General features: G+C 34.7%; 3 protein-coding genes across 3 annotated transcripts; 1 reads left to right on the forward strand and 2 right to left on the reverse strand.

Moving 5' to 3' along the window:
* The first annotated feature begins 705 nt into the window (after positions 1-705).
* LOC148200966 (uncharacterized) lies at positions 706-6295 on the forward strand. Its single transcript, XM_088112153.1, has 4 exons — positions 706-1272; positions 3360-3777; positions 3941-5463; positions 5686-6295. The coding sequence occupies exons 1-4, from the start codon at positions 895-897 to the stop codon at positions 6055-6057; spliced, it is 2691 nt and encodes an 896-aa protein (XP_087968279.1). The 5' UTR covers positions 706-894; the 3' UTR covers positions 6058-6295.
* A 5194-nt stretch (positions 6296-11489) lies between these two features.
* LOC148200967 (uncharacterized) lies at positions 11490-12420 on the reverse strand. Its single transcript, XM_088113100.1, has 3 exons — positions 12273-12420; positions 11896-12209; positions 11490-11501 (listed from the first exon to the last, which is right to left on the reverse strand). Exons 1-3 carry the CDS (start codon positions 12418-12420, stop codon positions 11490-11492), a joined length of 474 nt encoding a protein of 157 aa, XP_087969226.1.
* Positions 12421-12440: 20 nt separating this feature from the next.
* Positions 12441-13602, reverse strand: LOC148200968 (uncharacterized). The gene is made up of 5 exons (XM_088113101.1): positions 13327-13602; positions 13033-13239; positions 12709-12960; positions 12476-12618; positions 12441-12444 (listed from the first exon to the last, which is right to left on the reverse strand). Exons 1-5 carry the CDS (start codon positions 13600-13602, stop codon positions 12441-12443), a joined length of 882 nt encoding a protein of 293 aa, XP_087969227.1.
* Positions 13603-14894: the final 1292 nt, after the last annotated feature.

Consider the following 14894-nt stretch of genomic DNA (forward strand, 5'->3'; position numbering starts at 1 on the left):
TAAAAGAATCCGTTAAATCAATTTAAAAGTTGAATATCCAAATTAAAACTGAATTTAAAAATATTAATTTATCAAAATCTATAGTTTATTCTAACAAATAATGACTCTTTTAAGTTGTGGAAGTTTACTATTTCAACGATTTTGCACTTCATAGCTTTATATAAAAAATAAAATTTTGTCGAAATTTACCATAATTCAAGATATCATGAGAAAAGATATTATTTTTTTCTGAAGTTAAATTTGTAGCATATATGATAGCTAATATTCCATTTCATAGCAAACAATTACACTTTCGAAAAATAAAAATAAATGTAATTCAAGGGCGTGTGTTGAAAGATAACATGGTTTCTAATTGAGACGCAAAGTTATGTTCCTCTATTGTGCTTTCTCTTTCAGGATATGTAACTTGTCTCGAGCGAAAGCAAAAGAGAAGCATTTTCCCCAACAAAAGGACTATAAAGACTAAAGCAAAAGAAAGAAACCAGAGAAGAGAACATGTAGTTTTTTCATACGCCAGTTAATTGCCAACTACGTAAAGATAGAGATTGAAAAGGAAGAGTCTGAAACCTTCAACCTTTGTTTCCTTATCGATGATGAAGATCTACATCACAACCACTCCAAACCAGAACTGTAACAAAAGAGAAAAGGTGCAAAGAATAATCTGTCAGAAAAAGCAAATTAAAGAGAAACTATAGCTCTTTTGTCTACCTCTGATGAATCGTTCTTTAAGAATAACAAGTGCTATTTGAATTTCTTAATTATGTATTAAGGAGAGGGAAGAAAAAATAAAGGCATATGATCCATGCATGCATGCTTTTGTATTTAAAACGATGAAAGACGATAGGAAAAGAATGAGATCTGGTCGGAGAGAGAAGAAGAAAGAAGTAAAGGGAAATGGTAAATCCTATCCCAAACTTTGCGAGGAACATTTGGGGCAAATGGAACATTCAGGGTGTTGTCCTTGTGAGTCTGACCATGCAAATAGTTCTCATATTCATAGCTCCTTTCAGAAAACGCTCGAGAAATACATTGTTGGTTTCGGTGCTTTGGTGCACGTACCTTGTTGCAGATGTCACTGCGGAATTCTGTGTTGGCCTCATCTCCAACAAATATGGTGATAAAGACACGGCAGTTTCCACCATCGATGACTACTTGCGAGCCTTCTGGACACCCTTTCTGCTGCTGCACTTGGGTGGCCCTGACACCATTACTGCTTTTTCTCTCGAGGACAATGAACTTTGGCTCAGGCACATGCTTGCTTTCACGGTGCAGGTAAACCTAATTTACTTGTATTTCTTAACAATATAATTAATCTATGTATTCTATATAAAAAATCTTATCATACTATTGTCCAGGCACAGTATTCAATAATATAGTAATATACCCATGTCATTACCCTAAGTGTCTCTTGTACATATCTATAATATATGTATTTTTCTGAGAGAAAAAATTAATCTGTGTAGTATCTGACAAACATATATTTTCCAATCATAATACTTAAATATAATATACTGCTTTAGATATTCCAATCCAAGCACTTTGACATTGTTGGTTTAATTTAAAAGAAAATTATATTCTACATCACCTTGTATAATTATATTTTTCTTTTACTCTTCTAATGTTTCAATCAAATTTATATATTCAATTATGTTTGACAATCCCAATTTCGTACATTGTGCAAATTTCATCATCTTTTATAAACTTACTCTATTGGAGAGGACTGGAGGTACTGTAATAAACAAGTCCAGGTACAGAAAATGCACAAGGAAGGAGTGGAAATTAAGTCAACATGAATCCATGCTATTACATTTTCTTACATATCTATTAAGTAAAATATACACTACTTAAAAAAAGCATCATCGATACTCAGTAAAAAAACACAACATAATACGAGATGCTTTGGCAATTAACTTAGAAAGATGAGTCCAAATATGAAGATGTGAAAACAATAGTAAAAAAGGTTTGGTCTGGTTTTAGAAGAATAAAGTGTGGCCTCTCTCTTCCTTTAATTTGTCATTAAAAGAGTAGTGTGTTGGAAGTATATCTAGTATGACAAAAAATAATATTTTTATTTTTACCTTTTTTACTCTCCTGTTATTGTTAAGTTTAAAGTTGATCTCTTAAAACTCGTATTAATTTTTTATATATTATCATGTGACAGTAAGCTAGTTTTGATAGTTAGACTTTAAAAGCTTGTATTTAATGTGCTTCAAAGATGAATTTAAATTTCACATCATTACATAATTCAAGTTCATTTTTACATTTTACATATTGGTTTAAATTTTATTTTTATCGATAATATTCGGCCTAATTATAATTTTCTCCTGCAGTACATAGTATTTCAAAAAATTTTGTCTTTGGTTTTCCACAGATTTTAACTAAAAAGTTATATGAATTTCTCTAACTTTTAGTTAGTATAATAATTTTCTTAAAAAAAGATATTGTTATTACAATATTAATATATTATTCCTTTAAATAATCACAATGCATTACCATATCATATTTCTCAATCTTATTCCGTTACTATTGAAATATGATAAAGTTTTAAAATTAAAAAGGTTTTGAAATCCGTCCTAAAGAGACATTAATTTATTCAATGAAATATATATAATGAAAAGACTTAGGATTATTTGACACACCTAAATTTTTCATATTTATTTTATATTATTTTTTTTTATTTTTTATTTTTTATTTTTTATTTTTTATTTTTTTTAAAAAATACAAAAGTTTATATTTTTATAACTATTTTATCCTTATGTTTTGTGTCAAATGAATGTAAAAATGTGTGATAGTATTATTACTCATAAGAAAAATGTTTTTTTAACAATTTTTTTAATACAACCTATTTACAAGTGGTAGCTCGTGATTGATTATTTATAGAGACTAATGAAATAATAACACATGTTTTCAAAAAATTATTAAAATGCTAAGAAAAAGTTGTTAACATGGTAGATATTAGGTTTAATAGCCAATTTAGTCCTCACTTTGGTTGAAAAATCTCAATTTAGTCCCTCGTTATAAAAGTGTTTTGAATTAGTCCTAACTTTTAAAATAGTGGGTCAGATTGGTCCTTTCTGTTAAATATAAGTTAACAAAATTAATGGATGATGATGTGACACAACTTAAAGCTAACGAGGGACCAATCTAACACATCAGCTTTAAGCTGTGTCACATCATCATCGATTAATTTCGTTAACTTATATTTAACGAAAGGGACGAATCTGACCCACTATTTTAAAAGTTAGGACTAATGTAAAACACTTTTATAACGAGGGACTAAATTGAGATTTTTCAACCAAAGTGGGGACTAAATTGGCTATTAAATCTAGATATTAATATCTGACCTTTTATATTCACAGGTTTGTCTAACGGGTTACGTGTTCCTGTTGACACTTCCAGAAAACACGTTATTGATCCCTACAGTCCTAGTTTTCATGGCGGGGGTCATCAAATTTGCAGAAAGAACTATTTCTCTTCAACATGCAAGTGCTGACAACTTCCGACAATCTATGATTCAAAATGCTGATGCAGTTCCCAGTTATGCAAAGCTCATGGATGAGCTGAAATCAAGACAGGAAGCAGGACTTCCAGCACAAATAGTAACCATGCCAGAAATCTCAGAACAATTTTTGGACATTGATGAGTCACATGATCAACATTCCAAGATACCTTCTATAGAGGAAAATGATGACCAAATTGATGGCAATAAGCCTTACAAACAATCTCAAGAAAAAGAAACACCCATTAGTACCGACTCACAACCAGACACTCCCAAGAGTAAGCCATCTAAAGCTTAAGCTCAGCAACATCAACAGAATAGTATTCATTGTTATAATATTATTTAGCTTAATTATGTTTACACTCCACGAAATTTGGACTGAGTTGCTTTTCGTTATTCCAAATTTATTTTGAAAATAACCACTTTCAAACTTTGATTTAGGTCTCCCTCGTGAAGTGGGAGATTCTTCAACTGAGAGGGATGTTGACGAAAAGCTATCGGATTTGCAAGTAATGAAGGGTGCTTATGACTACTTCAACAAATTCAAAGGGCTGGTTGTTGACATGACCTTCAGCTTCCAGGAGCGCAATGAGAGTCGCACTTATTTGCTAAAAAGAACAGCAGTGGATGCTTTGAGAGTGATAGAGGTTGAACTCAACTTCATCTACCAAGCTTTCTACACCAAGACAACCATCATAGAGAGTTGGGTAGGGCTTTTCTTTCGATTTCTGTCCATTGCTTCAGTCGTAGCAGCTTTGGTTGTTTTCATTTTTGACGAAAAGAGGGGTTGCGAACCCTTTGATGTTACAGTCACCTACATATTGTTGTATGGTGCTGTATCCTTGGAAGTCGTGTCCATTTTCATGTTCATTTTCTCTGACTACTCATTTGCAATATTGTACTCTCGCGGCTCTCAGAAAATCAGTGATTCTGATAGTGGCACTGGAGATGACACGGAAGCAACCAAACTAGAAACCACTCTCAGTTGGGTCCTGAAGCTTAAGAAACCCAAATGGTCAAAACACAAGGATAACAAGCCAAAATGGTTAAAAAATGAGGAATACGAAGTTTTGAAAAGATTCGTACTGTTTCGTAGATGGTCTGAAACCATCTCGGCATTCAACTTGATATCACGTTGCTTAGACAAGAAGATTAAATGGTTGGATTGGGTGATTAGAAAAATTGGAGTCGAAGAGTTTGTGGAAAAATGGATATATGAGAAGAAGAGGCCATTGCTTCAGAAACTTTGGATTTTTATATTTAACGAGTTGAAAAGAAAATCTGGGGATGCAGAAGATGTTGAAAGTATTCAAAGAATATGTTCCTCTAGAGGTGAGTGGGTTATCAAGAAAGGTGGTCTATCACGAGATGATCTGAACAAGTTGATGCCTTATGTGGAACGCAACGATGTCACTTTTGATGAGTGCCTAATTCTGTGGCACATTGCCACTGACCTCTTGTTCTATGTAGAAGGTCAGCCAAACGAAACGGATGAGCAGATAAAGAAAAAAATTGATGCTCCTGATCTGGAGAAAGGAAACCATGATGATGGTGAAGATGGTGATAAAGAGGGACAAAACAAAACGGATGAGAAGAAAAAGAAAGAAAATAATGCTCATGATCTCAAGCAAGAAAATCATGGTGATTGTGAATATGGTGATATTGAACTGCGGCATTTTAGTAAGCTTTTGTCGGATTACATGTTGTACCTCTTGATCATGCAACCTACCATGATGTCTTCTATTAGTGGAATTGGGCATAAAAGATTCCTAGAGACGTGTGAACATACCTCCCAAGAGGCCACTAGCTTCTTTAACAAAAGGGCTGTTAGAGAAAAGAAAATGAGAGAGGGATTAGATAAAAGAAACAAGCAGCTTCAAAAAAAGAACACATCGAATTGGCTTCTCTATCAGGCAAGGGACAAGTGGGACAAGCTTGGACAATTCATTAAGTTCATCAAAAGGGTAATACATAATCCCCTCTTAAATTATACATACACACCCCAATTACTTCAAATGCTCTAAATTTAACACCATTGTTAAAACTAAAAACTAGGCTATCACTCTTCCTAGATTTCATAATAAACACACACACATATATAGTTAAAAATTTTATCAGCACTAATTATGTTTTAAAATATCAATCATGTTAAATCATTCATTATATTTATAACTTTTTCTGCCTAGGGGTTAAGTTTCAAAGAAAAAGAAGAGGATGAAGATGCAGAAAGTAAAATGAAAAAGGCATGCGAGGCACTACATAGTGTGTCTGTGGAATATGAACCCTCTGATGTGAAGGGAGATAGGAGCAAATCTTTGTTATTTGATGCGTGTAAATTGGCGAGTGTTATAAGACGTTTAGATGGGACGAACAAATGGAGACTGATGGCACAAGTATGGGTGGAATTATTATCATATGCAGCAGCAAATTGCATACCAATCACTCATGTCCAACAACTTAGTAAAGGTGGAGAATTCCTTTCCATTGTTTGGCTATTGATGACTCATTTAGGCCTAGCCAAGCAGTTTCAAATCAAGCGCAAAATTGGTCGTAAGTGAAGAATATGAGGAGAAAACAAATGAGGGCAAAAGTAGCTAAAAATAACTTCAGTATAACTTGTTGCTTCTTTTTTCTTGTTAAGACTAGAAGATGTAGAGCGCTTGTTTATTTTCTGTGTTGGCGGTATCATATGTTTTTTTTCTTTGAATAACGTAGTCATATTTGGTAAATAAATAATAGAAGGAATGATATTGTAGAACTACAATTTCTAAAGTAAAATTTGTAATATAAAACTGTTCCGGTTTCATAATATATTGAGTTATTCTGTTGTACATAATTTTCTCATAAATATTGTTTTTTACAACTTGTTTAGAGTAATTTTATATGTTAGACGCAAAAATATATATATTAAGAACGCATATTAAATCAATTATGAAATCAATTTAATATATGTGGATGTAATCTATTACATCTTAGATAATTGTAGAATTGATTTAATACATTTATCTGATCTTATATTTTTAATCGAAAAGGACAAAATAACATTTTTAAAGGATTATATTAGATCGGTTAATACCATATCCGATCTAATATTTGTATCTATTTTAACAAAAAACTCGAACATATTAGATTGGTTATGATCGTAACCGATCTAATATGTCATGCATTAGATTGGTTAATGACAACCAATTTACTATTTGCTGAAAAATTTTGTTTTCAATTACAATAAACTCAAACATGTTACATTCAAAATAAAACAATGTCAATGATACCAATAACTAAATGACAATATTATTTATTGGACAATATTATTTATTGGACAAATAATCATCATTTGTCAATAATACCTATTAAACAAGAAATTTAATTAGTGATTTAAAATTAATTACATGATAGCTAGAGTGAGTGAGTTTCATGTAACATCCCAATTTAAGATACCATTAATAAAGTGTAAACCTTCTAACATGTGGAAAATGAGAATTAATTAACTAAACCTTTTCAAAGTAGTTATATCAATAAAAGAAATAAAATCATATTTATTGAATAAAAATAAATCAAAGTCTCCTTCCAAGTAAAACTACGAAACAAAACATTATATTTTGACATAACAAAATTGCTCATCAACTAGAACATATGAAGAATCATTTGTTCTCGTATAACAATAGGAGTTATACAATCATCACACAACAGAATAAATATTATAACAACTCCATATCATACTACAAAAATTATTAATATTACCAACGGATTTTTACCGACGGATACATACGCATTACCGACGGATACATACGCATTACCGAAGGACATGTTCCCTCGGTAAATTCTTCGGTAATGTCAATGTCACTTACCGACGGATTTACCGAAGGTTTTTGGCCGTCGGTAAAAAAAGCGGGAATTTTCCCGCCCATTATTTCACTTACTGACATTACCGACGGATGTACCGAAGGTCCATGTCCATCGATAAAAAGAGCGAGAATTTTCCCGCCCAAATTCTGGCTCCAGTGTCAATATATGTGGCACAGACGCTCATTTCTCCTCATTTTCTTTACCAACTCAGTTTCACACCACCACTACTCATTTCTCCTTACCGTCTTGTGGCTTCAGCTCTCTGTCGTTGCAGGTTGCTCTCCACCATCACGGGATGCTCTCAACTTTTCCGGCGAGCTCCACTTTTCCAGCAAGCTCAAGTTTTTTGGTGAGCTGTTGTAGAGTTTATTTGTGCAACATCACCGGTGCTAAAATTTTCCGGCGAGCTCAACTCTGCATGATAAAATGACACAACATCACCGGTCCTAAACTTTTCCGGCGAGCTCAACTCTCCATGATTCCCTATGGTTATTCGCGTGATGCCGTTTTGGTGGCGGAGTTCGTGGAAATGAAAAAAACAATTGACACAACGATGAAGGAAGAGGAAGAAGATGAACTAGGTCGCGACATTTACCGACGGATTTACCAAAGGCCTAGATCCTTCGGTAATTACCGAAGGCTTTACGGACGGCCAAAAGCCTTCGGTAATTACCGACTGACGAAAGATCCGTCGGTAAAGTTTACTGACAACGTTTTTACCGACGGTATGTTGGCCATCGGTAAGCCGTCGGTAAATGCTAATTACCGACGGATTTTATACATTACCGACGAATTATGGTTGTCGGTAATCTCAATCATTGTTGTAGTGACAATAACATAATTTATCAAGTAAATTTTATGCTCCTACCATTCTAAACAAGATTAAATAAAACTATCCAAATTATTCTTTCCAATCCACACTTCAACTCAAGCAACCCATGCTAACACCATTAATCATTATAAACCTATGTCATCTTTCATACTCTAGCACACACAACTTGTTCGCCAAAACAAGGTTTTTCCTGTTCACTAAAATAGGACTTTCCTGTTCACTAAAACAGGACCCACTCACTACAGTAGGACTTTTCTCGAGCCATTCACCAATAGTACGTAAGAAGACATAGGCTCCCCAATCATATTGTCGTATTGCAATCAACACAACAACATGGCATTCCACATAATCATCATGGACATAAATCACAACACCTCAAACATCAAACCATAAGTTTGAGCAACACCACAACAAAACACATAACTCGACAATACCAGAACATACCCAAATTCACCTAGACAACCCCGACAATGCATGAAAAACATTATATCAATCAAATTAAGCACACTAAATGACTTGGAACATGTAAAAAACACCATTTTACTTCATACACTACTAAAACAAAGGATTTTAACTCGCACATTTGACATCAGTTTAGTAGTAACCGAAGAAAAAAATGGTGGTGACATTTTTGTAATTATCGCAAATGTATATGCCTCGGTTAAAAAAGAACCGATGCTTAAAACTCACATAGTGACATTTTTGTAATTATCACAAACGTCTATTACCTTGGTTGTTTAGAGAACCGAGGCATAAAATAACTAAATTATTTTAGAGGGTTTAGGCAACGGTTCTTTATAGAACCAAGGTCATAGACCTTTATTGCCTTGGTTAAAAAAATAATCAAGGTAATAACACGTATTTTGGGTTAAATTTCGCGCACAGAGGCATTTTTAGGCAAAAGCTTTTTTGTACTTGGTGTTGCGTCGCTGCTCTCTGTTCTTCCGTTTTCGCAGCCATCATCGTCAACTTTTCTTGCATTTTTTCTTTCAGTTTACGTTGATTAAGTGCTTAGGTATGATTTTCTTTTGTTTTGACTAATTGATTTTGTGTAGAGGTGCTCTTCAGCTCTTCGAATAAACGCTTTTGGGATGTTCATTTCAGCCCCAAACTCACCTTCAAGGTTAGTTTCATTTTAGGTTTTTCATGTTTTCGTTTGGTCGATTGTTCTTCATACATCATACACATCAAAACATAACTATAGGTAAAACTGAGAGTATGCTCAAACGAACTAAAATGAAATGAAAATTTGTATGAAGAACCAAAAAATCATGAAAGTCCCTCACAAAAATTTTTAACTCAAAATTCGAAATGTAAATATTTTAAATATTTTTTCAAAGTTTGAAAAGAAAACAAAAAAAGTTCCCGATAAATAGAAAACAATGTTTTCTGTGTTTGTTTGAATTTTTGGGATTTTGTCATATGGTTTATGTGATACAGAAACGATAATTTTTCTTAAAAAAATATACTTTAGACTACGATTTTGGTAAAAATTGAGGCAAAAAATGGTTTATTGCCTCGGTTTTGGATCCAATTGAGGCAATAGACCCTTTAATTAATTAATTTTAAGGGTCTACAACCTCGACTCAAACTAGAACCGAGGTAATAGACCCAATTTTTTATTTATTTTAATCGCTTTACTCCTTCGAATTTTTTGAACCAAGGCAAAAATGTAAGTCTTAAATTTTTATCTCGTCTAAATATACCTCGGTTGTAAAACTGTTGTCATAAACCCAAAACAACTAAGATAATATCCCTTCTTTGCACCAGCACTAGTACAATCAGGGGAAACGACAGCGGTTATTTTTGGCTATAGGCAGCGGTTTGTGAACCGAGGCATATTCAGGCGAGGTAAAAAGTCAAGTACTTTTGGTCTCGGTTGGCAACCGAGGCATATAGTCCCACTCTACGGCCTCGGTTCAGCTTCAACCGAAGCATTAAGTTTTTGGTTTTTTTAATTTATTTTTTTCGTAGGAGATACTGCCTCGGGTCACTTCAACCGAGGCATAAAGTTGCACTCTACTGCCTCGGTTCGGGCCACAACCGAGGCAGTAGAGTCCTTTTTTTTTTCTCTTCCGCGACACATTCTGCTTCGGTTTTGACCACAACCGAGGCAGTAAGTGGGCTTTTGACTTCGGTTTTTACCAGAACCGAGGCATATAAGTACGTTTTTTTTTAAAGTGGTATCTGTTTCTGCAACATTCCCAATCACAGAAACAGACCTGCATATCTTTTTATAACCAGAACAGTCCAGAATATTACACAAACGTATATTTTAAATGAAATTCATATTAAAACATAAAATATATTGATTGGAATCATAAATCAAATTCTTAGAAGCATAAATCAATCCAATGTAATCATAAATCAAGTTTGAAGCATAAATCAATGCAATGTACATGTTGAATTTATAGTAACATAGAAAAGCATAAAACAACTTAGAAACATAAACTTAAAACTTAGTATATCCTAATATCTCCTACATACTATTATATAAATGAATTACATATCTAGCAAGTGTTTTCCTCACAAGTTGGATTGACTTCTTTGGAATTGAAGCAGTCCTATTAAATCTCTGCATAAAGTACAATGATTTCAATTAGTGTATATGAAATCCAAATATAGAGAACATAAAATTCAAACCTAAATATTACCGTTTCCCATCCAGTGGTGTAATGTGCACGAATGATGGTCATCATCCAAAACATAACGTAGTAACCACATTCATATGACCCCATTTGTCTATTACACTACAATATATCATTATAATTATAAAATGTTAAGTAACATCATTTGAATGGAAGCAAATGTAACAAAGTATGGACTAAAATACCAAACCTTAAGAGAAACCCATGCAAGCTTTTTAGCTGTAGCAGTAGATCTCCCAGATAACATCATATGTGCTGCAAGGGAACTATTAAAAGAAATTCTTTTAGCATACATTTATATAAAAAAAAGGACCAGACATTGAGATTCTTACCAATCTACTGCATGTCTAAGAGGGCTGGGAGGAGACTTATGCAATGAACAAAACCAAACAGCCGTGTTCTCCGGTACGGAGATCACAAGTAGCTGCCAATGACACCTGAAATTGGTAATAACTTATGAATGATATACCAATATTAATAAATGAATGTGTTGAAGTTAACAAACTTCACTTACCCATGTATATAAGGGAGAAAATATATCTCCTTCCCCGTTCCAAAGCAGGTGGTGATGTATGTCTGGATATCATCAAATTTATTTCTGTCATGAGTCATAGAAGGGTCAATGAACCCATATACATCGTTGAACCCCTTCTTGTTTCTAACATCAAACAGATACCTAAAATGAAGAAATAATATGATATAAGTAAGTTGATAAAATACATGTATATATAAAAGTTTTCATAAACTTACATCATTCACAGCTGAATGAGTGTAATATTAATTTCATCTCTCCCCGACGCAAGCTCCCTAACATCTTGCTGATGCAAGTACAATGGGATAAGAGCTTCTCTTCCAAATGTAGTAGAATCCCAATGTACATTCATCGGCACCTCTGAAATGAGTTTAGCAAGGTCGTCTAATGCACCAAGAGGGTCATCCTCAGATAAATGAGTCTTCTTCGGTCTAGGACTTCCCTCTTGACCTATCTGCTGTTAAATGAAAAAATGGTTGTTATAACGTCAATTAGAAGTAAATATTAAAATTGAGAAGTATATAGTACAAGTGTTTACCGGGGGATTAGATACATGACCAACCAAATGTCTAGGCCAGGCGAGAAAGGACCTAAATGCTTCTTCCACAGTGAAGAACTCATCTGTAGGCACAGGAAGAACGGCATCCGCTATGACAACTTCATCGACCGTGACCTTGACCTCATCTTCTGCAAGCTGTACCCCATGCACTACAGTGGCTGTCTCATACACTGTACCACGAGCCACTAGCATGGTCCCAGTATCAGAGAGAATATATAACTCACATGGACGAGTGTCATCCATGTCGTCCCCTGGGGCACCGGCAGCTGAGCAACTTCCTTTACCGCTTCTACCTGTCAAATTAAATGTTAGTTTATGCAAAAAGTAAATTAGTAAGCAAAAATAAATAACCTTACCTGTAAGGGGCACAGCATGTTCCGCTACAGGAGATGGTGGAGGACGATTGCCATAATCCTCATAATGCTGCTGGAACTGGCGCGCAACCATTTCAGCAACTTCATCATATAACTCTGCTCGAACCTTCTTTGTGATCTCCTGCGTCATCTCTTTTCTTATTTCGTCCTTCATCTTTTCATATGAATATGGACGCGAGGAAGACCCAAAAAAATGTCGTATGCCTATGCCAGTCCCAGCAGCACGCACTCGTCCTGGGTGCTCAGTTCGTCCAATAGCTTTGGCAAGAATATCTTGACGACCTTCTTGTGTGAATTGACCTTGGGAGCTCTGCTCAACCAAGGAGTCCTGTCACATAACAAAAGTTCAAAGGATTTTTAATATACATGTTAGATATATAACAAAATTAATGTAATATAATAAGAAATGACATCTTACAATTCTTTCAGATATTTCTCTGGCAGACTCGGAAGTGTAGGAGCCCGATGGTCTCATACGGGCTAACTTCCACTTGTCGTGCCGAGATGGTGGTGAAGGAGGAGGAAGAGGGTCATCACCCTCAGAAAGTGGAAGTCTACTATCTGACTTCTGCTTCATTATTTTCTCTTCAAGCTTCCTATATCCACCACGAGACAGGAGGTGTGGATTTTTATTCTGAGCGCTTATTCCCTGTGCTTTTGACCTTTTTTCCTGTGACAAAATTAAACAATTGCCATGGTAAATAATTATGAAGGATGAATTGAATGATTTTACTACACTTACCTGCCACGCCTCAGAAGAACGAAGCTGTACAAACTGACGCCACGTTTCTTCGTCAATTGCTGAATATTTGGAACATGGATTTTCATCACTTTTTGGTCCAAATATATATCTAGACGTCAATTTTGTCTTAAACCCTCGAAATCGTTCTGCAATTGCAGATAAACACCTATTCCTTAAGCTCTCGACGTTTGGCATATCAAATGTTATCTGCAACAAAGAAAGTAATAACCTCATATAAATACAGATTTATCAATATACTAAATATAGAAGATTGAGCAATATTGCTTAACTTACCAATAGATCTTGCCAGATGAGATTCCGATCAGCCTCAGAAACATGGTCAAACGATGGAGTAAGTATAGAGATACGATCACGTGCCAATACTCCAAGGTAAGACCTAAATACATCTGCATTTGGGCCAGATGCAACTCCAGTGACCACGTCAATAATGACAGGTGTCCTCTCACCTCCATTTCTTCTAAGTATAAGCTGTCGTAACCTCGTTGCTCCTCTCGTCCGTCTAGAAGTGGTAGGGACTTCATCGCCCGACGAATGAGGTGACTCAGTCATATATCTGTCACAATAAATAAGATGAAATATAAATAAAACACTTATAAATTGTGCAATATATTATTTAACAAAAGCCATAAATATTTACACAAACATGAAATTCATACATAATCATATCGATTGGTCATATATATTTTCCCTCATTGTGATCTTCTCGTATTGCTTGTATATCATCAATTAGAGGGTCGTCATCCAAATTTATTGTCGTTTTAAATGGATGGTTGTCAGCGATATGAATATTACTTAGATTCTCTTCTTTTTCTTCAATTTGCCTTTTTCCTTGGAGAGCAACATACCAATGGTCAGATGCAGGATCTTTTACATAAAAAACCTGACTTGCTTGATATGCCATGATGAACGGTTCGTCTCTATAACCAACCTTTCGAAAATCAACAAGTGTCATACCAGATTCATCTATTTTGACACCACTCTTATTGTCTATCCACTTACATTTGAAGAGTGCAACGAAAAACTTAGTGTAATCAACTTCAAATATCTCTTCAATTCTACCATAGTATCTCATGGAACCAACTATAGGATTTTGATCTTTGGATGTGGAAAACTGTAGCGACTCAGCTTCTAGACTGACACCACTATTTTGTACTGTGCTTTTATCATCCAAAGTTTTCGTATAGAATGTGCAATTATTAATTTCGTATCCTGTACAACATACAACATCAAACTTCAAGCCATTTGCTAACCAGAACAAAGTCTCAGAGGAACGTGATTCTTTTGAAACTTCAGATTTGAACCAGGACAAGAATGTTCTGTTATGCTCCATCAACTGCCATTTCTCTGATTGTCGTGGATACTTGTCCCTTACAACGGCTTTGTGAGCTTCCAAAAATGGGATCACTTCATCTGTGTTGTTTAATATGTATATATGTGCTTGCATCAATTCTTCACGACTTTTCGTCACCACATTCACACCTCGGATGCTTTTACTTGTAGAATATCTACTCAACCATGATGTCCGAGGGACTCCTATCGGATTTGCTTTAGCCATATACTCAGAGCAAAACTCAATACTTTCTTCAGCAATATATCTTTCAATCATCGAACCTTCTGGACGATATTGATTTTTGACGTACCCTTTCAAAATCTTCATATAACGCTCAATAGGGTACATCCATCTTAAGTATACTGGTCCACACAACTTTATTTCTCTGACCAAATGAACAAGTAAATGCACCATGATGTCAAAAAAGGATGGAGGGAAAAACATTTCTAGTTGACACAAGATGATCATAATTTCGTTTTGAAGTTCATCTAACTTTGTAGGATCGATGACT

Source organism: Vigna umbellata, chromosome 4 (genome assembly GCF_029865625.1).
Source record: "Vigna umbellata cultivar VRB3 chromosome 4, Vumbellata_1.0, whole genome shotgun sequence".
In the NCBI taxonomy this organism is placed as follows: domain Eukaryota; kingdom Viridiplantae; phylum Streptophyta; class Magnoliopsida; order Fabales; family Fabaceae; genus Vigna; species Vigna umbellata.

Bases quoted from the DNA above. Each gene is read 5' to 3' on its own strand.
- LOC148200966 (XM_088112153.1), top strand. From the start codon at position 895: ATGGTAAATCCTATCCCAAACTTTGCGAGGAACATTTGGGGCAAATGG. The intron at 1,273-3,359 runs GTAAACCTAATT...TTATATTCACAG, and splicing joins TGCTTGCTTTCACGGTGCAG to GTTTGTCTAACGGGTTACGT. The intron at 5,464-5,685 runs GTAATACATAAT...TTTTCTGCCTAG, and splicing joins TCATTAAGTTCATCAAAAGG to GGGTTAAGTTTCAAAGAAAA.
- LOC148200967 (XM_088113100.1), bottom strand. From the start codon at position 12,420: ATGACGCAGGAGATCACAAAGAAGGTTCGAGCAGAGTTATATGATGAA. The intron at 12,210-12,272 runs GTAAGGTTATTT...TTAATTTGACAG, and splicing joins ACATGCTGTGCCCCTTACAG to GTAGAAGCGGTAAAGGAAGT.
- LOC148200968 (XM_088113101.1), bottom strand. From the start codon at position 13,602: ATGACTGAGTCACCTCATTCGTCGGGCGATGAAGTCCCTACCACTTCT. The intron at 13,240-13,326 runs GTAAGTTAAGCA...TCTTTGTTGCAG, and splicing joins TCATCTGGCAAGATCTATTG to ATAACATTTGATATGCCAAA. The intron at 12,961-13,032 runs GTAAGTGTAGTA...ATTTTGTCACAG, and splicing joins GTTCTTCTGAGGCGTGGCAG to GAAAAAAGGTCAAAAGCACA.